Source organism: Pseudoliparis swirei, chromosome 19 (assembly GCF_029220125.1).
Source record: "Pseudoliparis swirei isolate HS2019 ecotype Mariana Trench chromosome 19, NWPU_hadal_v1, whole genome shotgun sequence".
Lineage (NCBI taxonomy): Eukaryota > Metazoa > Chordata > Actinopteri > Perciformes > Liparidae > Pseudoliparis > Pseudoliparis swirei.
In genome coordinates, this window is record NC_079406.1 from 10,720,332 (window position 1) to 10,734,488 (window position 14,157).

A 14,157-nucleotide genomic window follows, 5' to 3' on the forward strand; every position below is an offset into this window, starting at 1 on the left:
TTCTCCATCCTTCACTTCCTGACCCTGCCTTTATGCCTATGGTATTAGGGTCCTACTCCCCAATTGATCTGGTGTCCTTCTATGATAATGTTATTACACTTATTACAAGTTTAATCCTTAATCTTCATGCTTTCTTTAAGATAATAATCTTTTCTTTACTATATTCTGACAGTGTTAGCATCTGCAATTGCAATTTGTCTCAAGATTTTCTTTTTTTCTTTTACTCTAGGGAATGGAAAATCATTTCACACCAATTTACAAGTGGTGTTGACAATTTCTCTTCAACAATTATTTAAGCAACAGATTATGCAGCGGAGATGAACATGTGGATTCTTGTTCTGTACCTGAGCAATGGATGGATGCAAAGTGCTTCCTGTGCTGATACAACCCCCACAACCTCCCCTGCACCAGTGACACCCACTGAATATAAGGGCACCCGACTTGTGGTAAAAGAACATTTGTGCATGAACATTTGTAGGGGGCAAGGACTGCAATGTTGAAATACATCAGTTACAGTGACATGTGAATCACCTCAAGAAACCTCATTTTATTTGAATCAACTCATTTGAAGAACACATGCATTAACAGCCTTTATATTAATTAGCACTAGCAGAAGCAACAGTGGTAGGAGACTATTTGCCTCATATGATTGGACCATGAGTCTGGATTTTGATTTGGAATCTTATGGGGATAAGTATTCTAACTCCACAATCCATGAAACAGAAGTAGGAAGAGAGGAAGGGGAGGGGCATCAGCAGGGCCATGGCAGGAGGCAGGGCCATGGAGGGGGGTGGGGGCAGGACCCAGGAGCCAGTCCCGACTTCAGTCACAGCCAGGTCCAATGGACCCTATGAGGCGAGAAGGCACAAAGACTCGGGGAAGAAGCAGAGTTAGTAATGTGCAATGAAGAGCCGTGAATGTGTCAATAAGGAGAGAAAGAAAAGAGGAGAGAGGAGCTCAGTGTATCCTAAAATGCACCCCTGCAGCCGATAAGCCTATAGCAGCATATCTAGCGGCTGGACCAGGGCAAACCTGATTCAGCCCTAACTATAAGCTCTGTCAAAGAGGAAAGTCTTAAGTCTACTCTTAAATGAGGTGACTGTGTCTGTCCCCCGGACTGAAAGTGGAAGCTGGTTCCATAAAAGAGGAGCTTGATGCTTGGCTGTAGCTCATGGAGACAGCCCTCCCCATAGTTGCATGTTGAAGTGTCCTTGAGCAAGACACTGAACCCCCAGTTGCTTCCCGGGCGCTTCACTGCAGCCCACTAACTAAGGATGGGTCAAATGCAGAGAAGAATATCATGGGGATCAATAAGAGATATACTATTATTATTTATTATTATTATTGATAACTGAAGGCTGTGGTGCCCGTCCTACTTTTTAGGACTCTAGGACGCATAAGTAACCCCACATTTAGTGAGTGTGGGTTTGGTATGATGATTCTGTGTTTGCTGTGAGCAGTTTGTAGAATCTTTCCATGTATATTTCCTAAGGTTTACCACATGACACTGTATTTATATGACTCCTGGCTTTTCTCTACTCATAGGATTGGTTGATGAAGTATGGCTACCTCCCACCCCCAGACTCCTCCACTGGTCAGCTGCAGGCATGGACAGCTGTTACTAATGCCGTCAAGGCCATGCAGGGGTTTGCAGGCCTCCAAGAGACTGGAGTTGTAGGTAGGGGTTACAGACAGGGGCTGTGAAAAGCTGTATGCTTTTCTTTTAATATCAAACATGCTAATATTAAGGCTACTCCCTCTTGATTGTATAGGTTCTCTGGTTCCTTTGTGCTTTGGTGTATTCAGATGAAGAGACAATGGTGTTGATGAGCAGTCCACGCTGCTCCCTACCTGACCAGGTCAACGCATCCAAATCAACGGCCAACCAGGAAGGGAGCAACATGAGAAGAAGGAATAGGGCCATCTCCATGTGGACACGCAAGAATATTAACTGGAGGTTGGATGAGATTAAATTCTTGTAATTAACATACAATTATAATCTGGTAAAATAGAATAAAGTGTTGTTTAAAAATGGAGAATATAATGCCATTACCAGTACCGTTTAAAATGATACCATACCAATAGAGAAGGCTACTTTATTTGATAATTTTTTTAACCTACCTTATTCAATACCCATCATGTTAAGGGAAGCATTTCGTTTTGTAAATTACCTCAAATACTGCATATGGAGCAGCCATAGCCTCGAACATTTTGGTGGGATCGCTATACGCTGAACTGCCAACTGTGTCAAATACACACACTTTACTTAAACAAAGCACATACTGTATGGGTTGTAGCTGTTGTTGTATATATTTACTAGATCTGGGTAAAAAAAATGTAATGCAGGACTGTAAAGTTTTATTACTACTTGGTATTGGGGTATTTCAGTCAAAACCTTTAGGGCAGGGTTGTCCAATTAATTTTTACCCTGGGCAACATCAGCATTATGGCTGCCCTCAAAGGGCCTGTTGTAATTGTAACCCTGTATAAACTACTCCCTAACATATTGTTAAATAACTTTCTTTGCATTTGATTTTTGTTTTTTCAAGTGTAAATATATATTTAATATGTACATTTCTCAGTTATTATAACATAAATCCTTTTGATTTAGGGTTAATAAACTCACATTACTCTATTAAAGATGAAACTTTTTAAATAAAGACAAAGATCAACGCATGTTATTACATTAACTTTATGAGAAGGACACAACACAAATAATTTTGAGATGCTAAGAACATGTGTAACAGATGTGGTCTTGGGCACACCTGCTCACATACCTGTGGTCTTGGGCACGTCTGCTGACATTGGCTTGTCTCCTTGAAGCACAAACATGTATTCACTTTCCCATCTTCTTTAAATGGCCTCCTCTCTGCATCAATCTCTCTCTTCTTGGACATTTTGGGATTATTTGTTAATCCTTTTTTAACTTAATCACGTGTCTTTAGTTAAATGCCGATATGGAAACACTGCTTTCTCGCGGTAGGATGCTGTTCATTTGCTGATCACAAAATCATCTTGCATTGTGGGAGATGTAGTCTATAGTCACGTACAGTGTAAAAGACCATATACTTTAATTGTAAGATGATCATATGCCTTTCAAGCTTTTGCTGGCCACGTAAAATGACGCGGCAGTCCTTGAGTTTGACGCCTATTCTTTAGGGCTATCGAGTACCGATACCCAGCCCTATCGTTTTATGGACCCACATTCACTTGCTTCAAGTCATCTTTCGATCTGTCTCTCTTATACACACACAAACTCACACTGTTAAATTCTTAGGTTGGGTTCATACCCCTCCTCCTCCCATCTGTCCCGGGAAACAATCCGCTCACTGGTCTTTTATGCTTTAAGAGTGTGGGCAGAGCCAACCTCCTTGGAGTTCCACGAAGTTAGTACCATTGACTGATGCTGCATCATTCATGTATGGAAAGATGATCAATATTAGTCCCCTATAGTGGGATCAATATAGAGTCTGGATAACTGTCAGACATACTTTCTATTGTCCACTCTCTTCAGGTGAGAAGCCCAGAGGTAACTGACCTACAGGTAGACTTCCTCCATGGTTACCATGGTGATGGCTATCCCTTTGATGGGGCAGGGGGTGCAGTCGGCCATGCCTTCTTCCCATCAGACACGGCCGGGGCAGGAGGAGTTCATTTGGATGCAGAGGAGAAGTGGACCTTCAGACAGCCAGGTAGAACAATGTTAAGAAATCTTCTGCATCTTTTAATATTATTACATGGTTACATTATTCCAGACTCTAATCAGACTCTGCTGGTAGTTGTTGCTACATCTGATATGACATAATGTACTGTGATATTCAGTATATTCATATTCTATCAATTTGTATGTTTTATGTAAGTTAAAGAGTACATGCTCTATGGACATGGTGCAATGGATGACTAAAGAATGCCCATGAAAGTTGCTAATAATATTCCAGACAATTGTCATCCTTACATTTATGTTTTACTTGCACAATACGCTTGTTGATGTAATAGACCAGTTGCCATGACATTTGTGCAGTACATTCAGGTAACTCTAACCTGTTAGGTAGTTGAACCTTTAGGTCAAACTTTATATTTGTTGCCTTTACTGCAAGATTCTGAGAAATGAAACACTGTCATTATGTTTTTGGTTCTGTCCAACAACTCTATCTTGTGGTGTGTAATGAACACTGCATCCTTTACTAGATGCTAGCAGGGCTTTTGGCAAAATCAGACATTGTCCCCCATCACAATCACCCCTGACCAAAAGTGAAAGGCACCAAACTACACCAAACCACACATTCAAATGTGCTTATTGTTTATCTGTATTTTCGTTCTCCCTTTCTCTTCCTCCCCAGCCTCTGAGGGTACTGACCTGTACACAGTGATGGTCCATGAGTTTGGCCATTCACTGGGCCTTGCCCACTCCTCCTCTCGCCACTCAGTGATGAGGCCATACTATCAGGGTCCTGCAGGAGACCCTCTCTACTACAACCTGGGGCCTCTTGATCTGGAGCACATAACCCAGCTCTATGGTAAAGCATTTAGTCACAGAACAAATTTAACTTTCCTACAACTGTGTTTAAAAAGTCAGAATTTCCACAATGACAATTTAGGGTGTAAAAATGTTTGATCACATGATGATTAATCCTGGTCATGGTAGGCAAGTGAGGAGGCATGTATCGTAAGAACCTAATTGTATTCCAACATTGTGAGAGAAAGAAGACCTAATTACTTTATTATTATGACTTAAAGCTGGGGTAGGTAAAACCGACAAGAATAAGCTGGATTTGGACCCAGCTCAGTGTTGCCAACTCTTTTCCAATTAAAGTAGCAAGCAGCACTAGCTCTCTGAATCTTGCGAGAAATTGTTACCCATCCTAGCTTTAACATCTACAGAAAGAAGAAAAGAACCAAACAATGCATACAGTTGGAGCTTTTAAGGATAAAATTAGGACAGCTGTCAACCAATTGCGTGGACTGACCTCTGTTGTGTCATTGAGTTAGTTCAGACAGACATAGTCTTTTATTCTTGGTTCTCCGACAATACAGGCAGGGACCCTTTCATTGGTAAACATTCTATTGGTTGGTGAATTTTGACAAGGTTGGTGCACAAAAACAATCCAGGAGCAGAGGAGAAATAATCTCAGCAGTGAGTAGATGTGTGAGCAGATGCACACAGAAGCAGCACAAGTGTGAGAAGGGCTGAAGCACAGGAAATCTATGTAAGCAATAATATATCTGAGTGTAAGTATTCAGTTTGAACAGAAATACAAGCTAGGCTATCGGAGTCTGAGGACAAGGTTACAAAGTAAAATCATTAAAAGATCACACTCTTAATTAAATATGGGAAAAACGCTCCTAATTTGACTCAACTCTCTTATTGATAATCATTAGACATATCAGATAGTTTCTGCCATGCAGTTTGGATTCAACAATATAGCTGATAAGAGTTCATAAGGCTAATAGACCAACGCAAAGGTCCCTCCAAATCTCTGTAACATGCATATAGGGATTAATAGCGTGTCTGTGATTTTCAACAGTAATACTATAATCAGCAATAGTGACATTGTTTTATTTCTGATTACAGCGTGATAAAGAGAACTGTATATTCATTTCTATGAAAGTTGCTCAGATGCGAATGAAGTATAGAATTCGGATGAAAATACAAGGAGATGTTGGCGATCTTCCGCTACCAGGCCCAAAGAGCAAGCACACAAGCCTTTAATTTAAGTCCGACTCCCGGCCGATTGGTCTAGCCTTGTTCCCGGTCTCATCCACATGAATGGAGCAGTGAACACTCTGCATTCAGCTATGGCACTCTTTCTGGAAGCTTGTATTATAGATCTTTACAACATCATCTTACAGTTTTTAATCGATTGATCACTTAGAAACAGTTTGGGATATTTAGAGAAATCATGAAATAATTATTAGCAAAAAATACAACAAATGTTGTTTGGTCATTACAGCAAACACTAGTTATTGCTTCATGAATACTGTCAAAAGTGTATAGCTTAGCCTTTTATTGCCATTAGATGAAAATATTTTTTTTGATTTAGGTGAACTGAACCAGCTGCTGGCCACTGATCCTCCTCACCTTGCCGCAGAGCCTCAGCTGCCCTACAAAGGCCGCCGCCATCATCATAGATATGGGTATGACTTACATGACCAGATAGATTACAATATATTTTCAATTTGGAGCCATACTGTAGAGCAGCGGTTCCCAAACTCTTTAGGCCACGCACCCCCAATTCCCCACACCTTAAAAAAAAAACGCAACAGAATGCAGGGCTCTCAAGTTTTGAAGACAGGGGGGGGGTGCTAGTGAGAGTGTGCTCACCTGTTCTCGAGCCGAGAAGAGTTGTTGACAGGGGGGGGGGGGTGACTTTTTCTTTGCTTCGTCCCGATGCGCGCAGACCGGCGTCAGAGCTCTGCGGCGACCACGATTGACATATTGAGCACCCCTGCATTCAAACATTAAATAGCCGAGAGTTTTTTTCAGCGTAAGAAATACGATGTGTGGCGGGAGTGCGTGAGTTAAGACCGAAATGCGTGAGTCTCACGCTCAATGCGTGACACTTGAGAGCCCTGAGAATGTTTAATATTAATTATTACACCATTAGACCACCATTACATTTTTCCTCTCGCGCACCCCCTAGAGGCAGCTCGCGCACCCCTGGGGAATCCCTGAGGAATGCACCAATCTAACTCTTTCTATCCCAATTCTGATACCTGTATTTTGGGTATTAGTCCATTGCCAGGGTTTAATGAATAATAAGATGCATGCCTCTCTGGTTGGTAGTGACTGGAATAATCCTTTATATGTAAGGCACCATCAGACTCGGCTTAAACATTGCCTCCCTAACTTTGTAAAACCAAATATAACATATAAATACATAGATATACATTTAAATAAGTATAACTCATTATTAGAATAATAAGAACAATTTACATCAGTACATGAAGTTGACTTTCAAAGCAACTTTTAAAATATCTTCAAAATCAACAGGAATTACAATTCAAGTGTAAAACTTTTTAATGCAGCAACAAATTGTGCAAAACCTAAACAGGAATTTAAATTCCAGCTTTACATTTGTAGAGTATATACAAAATGAATTCAATACAATGACAACAAATATGTGATGGTTTCAGCTTCTCTTTACCCACTTGTGAAAATAACAACAAATAAAACAAGATTTCACTCTATATTCTAGTCTGTATAGTCATTTATGTCACAATATTGTATAGATTTAGTCAAAGTTATTGTTTCGTCTTTGTCATGAAATAAGAAAGTTGTTGACGAATTGAAAATCTGCACAAAATAAGCGAGTCTTCTTTCCCAATGACAGCATTAAGCTCATTTAGTAAGTCTCGCTGTATATTTTCTCCCATAAGCTCCTTCATTTACCGCTGTAACACCAGTTTTGATGCTGTGGCTAGGATCCGAGGAGAAACTTTCTTCTTCAAAGGTCTGAATACATCACAAATTCCCTTGTTAGGCATGTCAAATTAGAAAAAAGACATTATCAAGTAGTGTGTCAAGGTGAAAGCTGTCTCTTACACTCTGTCGTCCTGCAGGTCTAACGATGTGGCGAGTCAATGCTGGGGGCTTGGTATCGGGTCATGGGGCTTCAGTTAGAAGGCTGTGGAAGGGTCTACCTCCTGACCTCTCTCGGCTTCAGGCTGTTATGGAGAGACAGTCTGATCATGCGATCATCTTCATAAGTGGTATATTCCAATAACGTTGTTAGACTATGAATGTTACACATGAATGAATACATTAATCAGTTACTGAACCAATTAAAAAAAGACTGAATAAAGACGAGAAGATCATTAATTTCCCTGACTCAAAACAAGAAATGATACAGCAACACTGTGTTCATATTGAAAGCTACCTGAAGTTTGAGCCATCTGAATCAATTCAATACATTTTCCAAAGCAATATTATTGGCCATTCACCCACAGATATAATAATATGTTATGATTGTCGAGTGAATCAGTAAACTAACCCACTAACCTCTCCAGGTCATGTCTTGCTGCAGGTTCACAGTTATGGCTGTTCAGGGACCTGTCCCTGCAGGAAGGCTACCCTCAGCCTCTGTCTGCCCTCACGATGGGGGTGAGTTTAGCTGCAGCCGATGAGGATGAGGAGGAAACAGCAGGGAGGTGGGGCCTAATCTGGGACCAAGAGCAGGGCCCCATGTGGGGTCACATGGGAGACGCTGAGGGCGAGAATCAAGGAGACAAATGGACTCAGCTTCTCAGAGAGGGTGTCAGTGGCATAACCAAAGACAACGATGGTGAGGACAGCAATCATGCTTTACTTTGGATAAATGTTAGTTAATTCTCGTGTGAGTTTACTCTCGCATGAGTTTAAGTGCCAAACTATTCGCTTCATTCACGCTAGATGTGCCACAGGAGGCGTGGCTTATCTTCATGATAACAGTTCATTACCGCCGTCCGCCATGGAAGAAATAACCAATATTTTTGCTTTCTACATGTTGTGAAAGTCCCACAAATGTCAGAACATCCAACACACTTGTGTCTGGGTTCATAACATTAATATAATATTTGATATATTAGATTATCCAAAGCGACTATATCCACACAGCGACTGATCAACTTACCCTCCATATTTTCTAAATCAGCAGGACGGAGCATCTTGACGCTGATAGGCGTTGGTGACACAACGTCACACACATTTTTCGTCCGAGTTGAAAAATGTAAACAGTTGCAAATAAAGCACGTTTTTCTCTTCGCTTTATTCTCTTAATTTCCCCCGCCCAACAGCAATGCGTGTTACTCGCATCCGTTTGCATCTTTGCATTGACTTGGCATGTAATCTACTCACACAAAACATTTGCTTCGCTTTTGGTGTTAACGCAGTATTACACAGAATCAATTTACATTGTTTACAGAGTGCTGCAAAACAGTCAAAAACATGCAGGAATTTGTTTGTGAAAACATCTACCCCTCTTCTCCAGGCTTTGTCTACCTCTTCAAAGGCGGCTCCTACTGGAAGTTCACGTTTCCAGGCTTCTCGTTGCAAGACGGATATCCACGATCCTCTACTGCAGACTGGCTTGACTGCCCTGACTCTTCCTCATCCACACCTGTGGCGGACGACCTCTCCTTGCCTCAGTCTCCGCCTGCAGGAAGACAAGAGTTCAGGGAGAGATGGACAGAGGAGAGACAGAAGGAGGAAGGAGGAGGAAGGAGGGGAGACCATGGGAAGGACATTCATGGATATAAACATAAAGACATACAGGACAAAGGTACACACATCTGGACAAGATGCAGCTGCCAAAATGGAGCTCTCGGTGTCAGAACAACATATGTTATTGCTGCCTCCCTGCTGAGTACATGGACACTGTTTACTATTTAAAGCTGCACAATACAATACAAAAAATGGATTCAAAGAAGATGTATCTCTATTGTAGTTAAATTATGTAACAACGCTAACATAAATGTAAGATTGGTCAACGCATTTTTGTTTTTCAAAAGGATTGTTTATAAAACATTTTTTTAGGGTTAAAAGTGTGAAGGAAATATATGTATGTAGATGTATTTTTTTTCTTTTTCTTTTTTTTCTTTATACCTAGTTAATTATCTGACTTAATCGCTAAGAATTTAGGATAGGAATATATGAGCATTTATACTTCTGCCTATACTTTTTTAGTCATTTCTTTTTTGTATACTATATTGGGGCACCTCCTCTAGGTCATGGTAGTGTGTGTGGGGGGGGGGGGGGGGGGGGGAATAAGGTCCGAAGTCTCAATAGTGGGAGCGTCAGAAGATTCAATGGGAGCTGGGGTCGACAAGAGACAGTGAGAGTCGCAGAAAGTGCTCCAACTAGTTTGGATCCTGCAAACCAATCGATGAGGGGTTTGTTTAAGCCAAGGTTGTCCTTAAACCACTGGGGCATGAGGTGAGGGCATGACCAGTAACCTCATCTACTCGTGGTGGCTACCTGAAATCACCAGTCAAGTGCAAGACCATCTTTCGGAGGGGTATGCTATAGAAAGAGCTTCACCTTCACCTTCACTTGAATAATAATAATTCACACTGCCTGTGGAAGGAAGACGGCATGGCCACAGAACAGTGAGTAAGCAGCTAATGGAGGCGGTAAGGAAAACTGCATTTAAAATGGATGACGTAAAGGAACAGATACATAAGTTACAAATGGAAATTAAAGAAAGTAAAGGCTTACTACATTTGGAGGATTATGAAGGCATGTTGAAGCAGGAATTAAAGGAAGAAAATTGAATGCAGGAAAAACACCTAGCTGAGCTTCAACTTGAAATGAAGCTCACCGCATAAGAGACTCAGTGCAAAATAATGCAAGAAAAAGAAAGCAAAAGGCTATTGGCATGTCCTTTCCAGCCCAAGCAATCCAAGACATCATAACAATAAACAGACTCTTAATTTCCCGAATCACAAAGTGTTCGGAAAATATGATTAATTTAAATGCAAAACATAGAAAGGGTAGAGGTATTACCGAAGAGGCACAAGCTTAGTTTAAGTTGTCATAAGTGTAATATTTGTAATAACAGTATGTTTTAAGTATCTGTCACGAGTTCCCCTTAATATTAATTGTTTTCATTCTGTTTGCTGATTTAATTAACGTTCATGTCATTTCAGACCCGGCAATTCACACCTGATCATCCTTCATTCCCTTCACCTGGTTCTCACGCCCATCCCTCCTGCAGCCCATCCCTTCATTAGTCCGTCAGGAATTAGGTCCCCTGACTTGCACTTGTCCTTTGCCAGATTGTCTTGTGTTTTTGTTCTCTCGCGTTATATTAGTGTGTATTCCTGATCTGCCTGCCCTTTTTTTGACTGGTTGGCCTCACAGACTGATCTGAGGCTAGACTACTAACTAGTGATGGTGCTGATGAAGCCTCCTGAAGCTTTGAAGCTTTCCATCCAATTAATTCACTCAAGGGCCGAAGCTTCAAGATGCTTAATTTGCTCTACTGCGCCATCAAGTGGAAAACAAATGTAAAACAGGCAGTGATTATAACACCATGGCTTTAGTGCGTGTGTATGGAGGACTCAAAATGACTTAAGTATAAATAAATAAATGCATGAATGAATATAGGAATAAATAAATGTTTAAATAAATGTATAAATAAATGCTTAAATAAATGTATAAATAAATAAATAAATACAGGAATGAATAAATCTAAGTTATAAATCAACAGGACATCATTAAATAAATATATTTCTGCATTTCTGTATTTCTTCATTTATTTATTTCTCTATTTATGTGTCCACACGTATTTCTTTATTTATTTATGTGTGACATTTACGTGTCCGTATATTCAAATGAGCTGGGGCGGTCCGAACCTCTGTCTAAAGCATGATTGGTCACAGGAGTGTGATGCACCTGATGTGTTATGCTCGACTATTTCTGCCTGGCACATGACGCTGAAGTTGACTCGCTCAGCTCACCGTTAGCAGAAGTTAGCCTAGACAGCTTTTTGACTTCAGCCGTTTATCAATTCCAAGTGCACTGAGTACAGACTCGTGTTCTTTTGGAGTCTGGTCTTGGGAGTCTGGTCTTTGGAGTCTGGTCTTGGGATTCTGGTCTTTGGAGTCTGGTCTTGGGAGTCCAGACTCTCGAGGACGCAGGACGGTCTTTCTGGTCTTGTGACGTCACCACATCAACTGTTCTTGCGCATGAATTTACTCCAATTATTCACTGTAAAATACTTTACATTGGAGTAGAATGTGTTGCGGTGTTCACTGTTGTTTGGCGTAGGCTACGAATAAACGGTAATAAATATACAACGTCTCGTAGCTTTCCTGACCCAGGGTCGCTACAATAAGAAGTTATGAATCTTAACCCTCAGTCAAATTGACGTAACGTTATCTTTTAGTAAATAATAAACTCTTTGTGCTCTTTAGATCCTCCAAAACCTAATTATATCTCATGTTTAGACGCTACGGAGACGTCAGAGCCAGCGGAGCATTTCAAAAAGTCCTGCCGAGATCAGGCTGCTCTCGGCGGCTGCTCTCGGCGGCCACACAGTAGTAATTAGAATGTACAGACAAGAACGCATAATAAACGCTGTTCGTCTACAGATCCAAGTGCTAGGGATCGATTGCTTCTGTCTTGCTCCCTGACTTGACCAATCCTGTTCATATCAACAATGAGGTTCGGACCGCCCAGCTCATTTGAATATACGGACACATAAATGTCACACATAAATAAATGAAGAAATACGCGTGGACACATAAATAGAGATATAAATAAATGAAGAAATACAGAAATGTAGAAATACATTTATTTAATGATGTCCTGTTGAGTTATAACTTATATTTATTAATTTCTGTATTTATTTCTGTATTTATACATTTATTCTTGTATTTATTTATTTATACATTTATTTAAGCATTTATTTATTTATTCCTGTATTTATTTATACATTTATTTAAGCATTTATTTATTCATTCTTGTATTTATTCATGCATTTATTTATTTATACTTAAGTCATTTTAAGTCCTCCATACGTGTGAAGCTTTGAATTGAATAAATGAACCAATGATGTTTGTGATGTCAATACATGCATTTTTTACTTATTAATATGGTGTCTGTCTTTATGGTACACTGGTGGGATCAAACGTGAAAGTAGAAACACATTGGGGAGACTGTGCTTATGTTACATTGAACATCATTTTATTCTTCTTTAAATTAGTTTTATCTGCTAAGGTACTATTGTATTTGTTGTTTTGAAGCTGCTAGATTGTTAGTCTGTACTGTCTTAGGGCATGATCACACCAGACGCGCCTCTCAAAAATGCGTCGGTAGCAAAACCATTGATTCCCTATGTTTTTTTTTTCCCCTTTCAGACGCGCCTTTTAAATGCCGCGCGGCGCGTTTTTCAGACGCTCTTAAAAGTTAAAATATACTCAACTTCAAGCGCGAGGTGCGGGGGCGCACCGCTCAACAATGTCACACTCGGCCAAGGCAGCCAATCGGATCAAGCAAGAGGCGGGCTTTCCTTCCTGTTTTCCCGACAAGACAGCGGTATTTAATTACGAAGAACTTTAAAATTCTAAATCGAAACACTTCTCCAACTGACTCCTGCTCTGTCGGAAGTGCAACTGAAGGCGCTCGTCATCGAGACACAATTCACGCAATCGATGGTGGTATTCGCCGTACTATTTCCTTTCTTTTTAAAAATATCGTGAACGTTGGTTGCGCACGCAGGTCCGCTCCACAGGCGCACCGCGGTGTTTGCCCGGCGCGTTTTTGCAGGCTGCACTTTTAAAAGTTGCGTCTGGTGTGATTGTGCCCTTAGGAATCATCTTTGGCAGAGAGTTGTTTCTTGTACACCTGAATCTCCAGTGATTAGGGGTGAGACCAGCTGTTGTTGTGAGGCCACCTGGTTTCAATTGGCGGCCATTTGAATACCGACGGGCTTGGGGAGTGTCCTAACACTGCTGGAGCTAATTATCGTCAACTCAGGTTCATCACCGGATAGGGTCTTTAGCGTCAGCTGTAGTGTCAGCCGAAGACTCGGAGAATAAAGACATAGGAGTCTTTCGTTGAAGTCTTCGGGGGTGGCTAAGTATAAAACAGCTTTGTGAATATGTGTTTGCTTTCCATACCTGTGAGTATTTCAACTCGTAGATACTATAGGCCTCGGACTCGTTCATTCATGTACCGAAATCCCTCTTCTGTTATCTTTCCTACCTGTTCTACACACACCCAGCACTAGGGATGGGAATCGAGAACCGGTTCTGTTTTAGAACCGGTTCCCAGTGAACCGATTGTTTGGGATCGTCAGCCAAATTCTTTAACGGTTCTGCTAACGGTCCTCTGTGGCGTTGCGCATGCGCAAACTTTTTTAGTTTCTTCTTCAGACTGCAGCAAACATGGCAACTAGGCAGAGGCGTTCTAAAGTTTGGCTCTATTTCACACGACAAAAAGTGCTAGTTTGAGGTGAGAGTGTGCTCACCTGTGTGCGCGCATTACGGCTGAGCGCTGCGCGCGCCACTCGCTGAAAGCGCTGCGCGTGCAGACAGCATTTAACGGAACGGAGCATTGCGTGCACTCTGATCGCTCTCTTAATGAAGTATCGATACTAAAAATATGCTAAATCACATCGTGTTTAACGTACGGGTACTTCGTTAGTATCGAGACACCGTGCAGCGTGACAGCAGCAG

At 41.1% G+C, this 14,157-nt stretch overlaps 1 protein-coding gene across 1 annotated transcript; it reads left to right on the forward strand.

The window, feature by feature from the left end:
• Positions 1-317: 317 nt before the first annotated feature.
• mmp17b (matrix metallopeptidase 17b) lies at positions 318-9,433 on the forward strand. Its single transcript, XM_056439096.1, has 11 exons — positions 318-446; positions 1,546-1,678; positions 1,807-1,957; positions 3,278-3,386; positions 3,515-3,692; positions 4,341-4,517; positions 6,042-6,135; positions 7,378-7,451; positions 7,561-7,710; positions 8,025-8,282; positions 8,967-9,433. Exons 1-11 carry the CDS (start codon positions 318-320, stop codon positions 9,365-9,367), a joined length of 1,854 nt encoding a protein of 617 aa, XP_056295071.1. The 3' UTR covers positions 9,368-9,433.
• Positions 9,434-14,157: the final 4,724 nt, after the last annotated feature.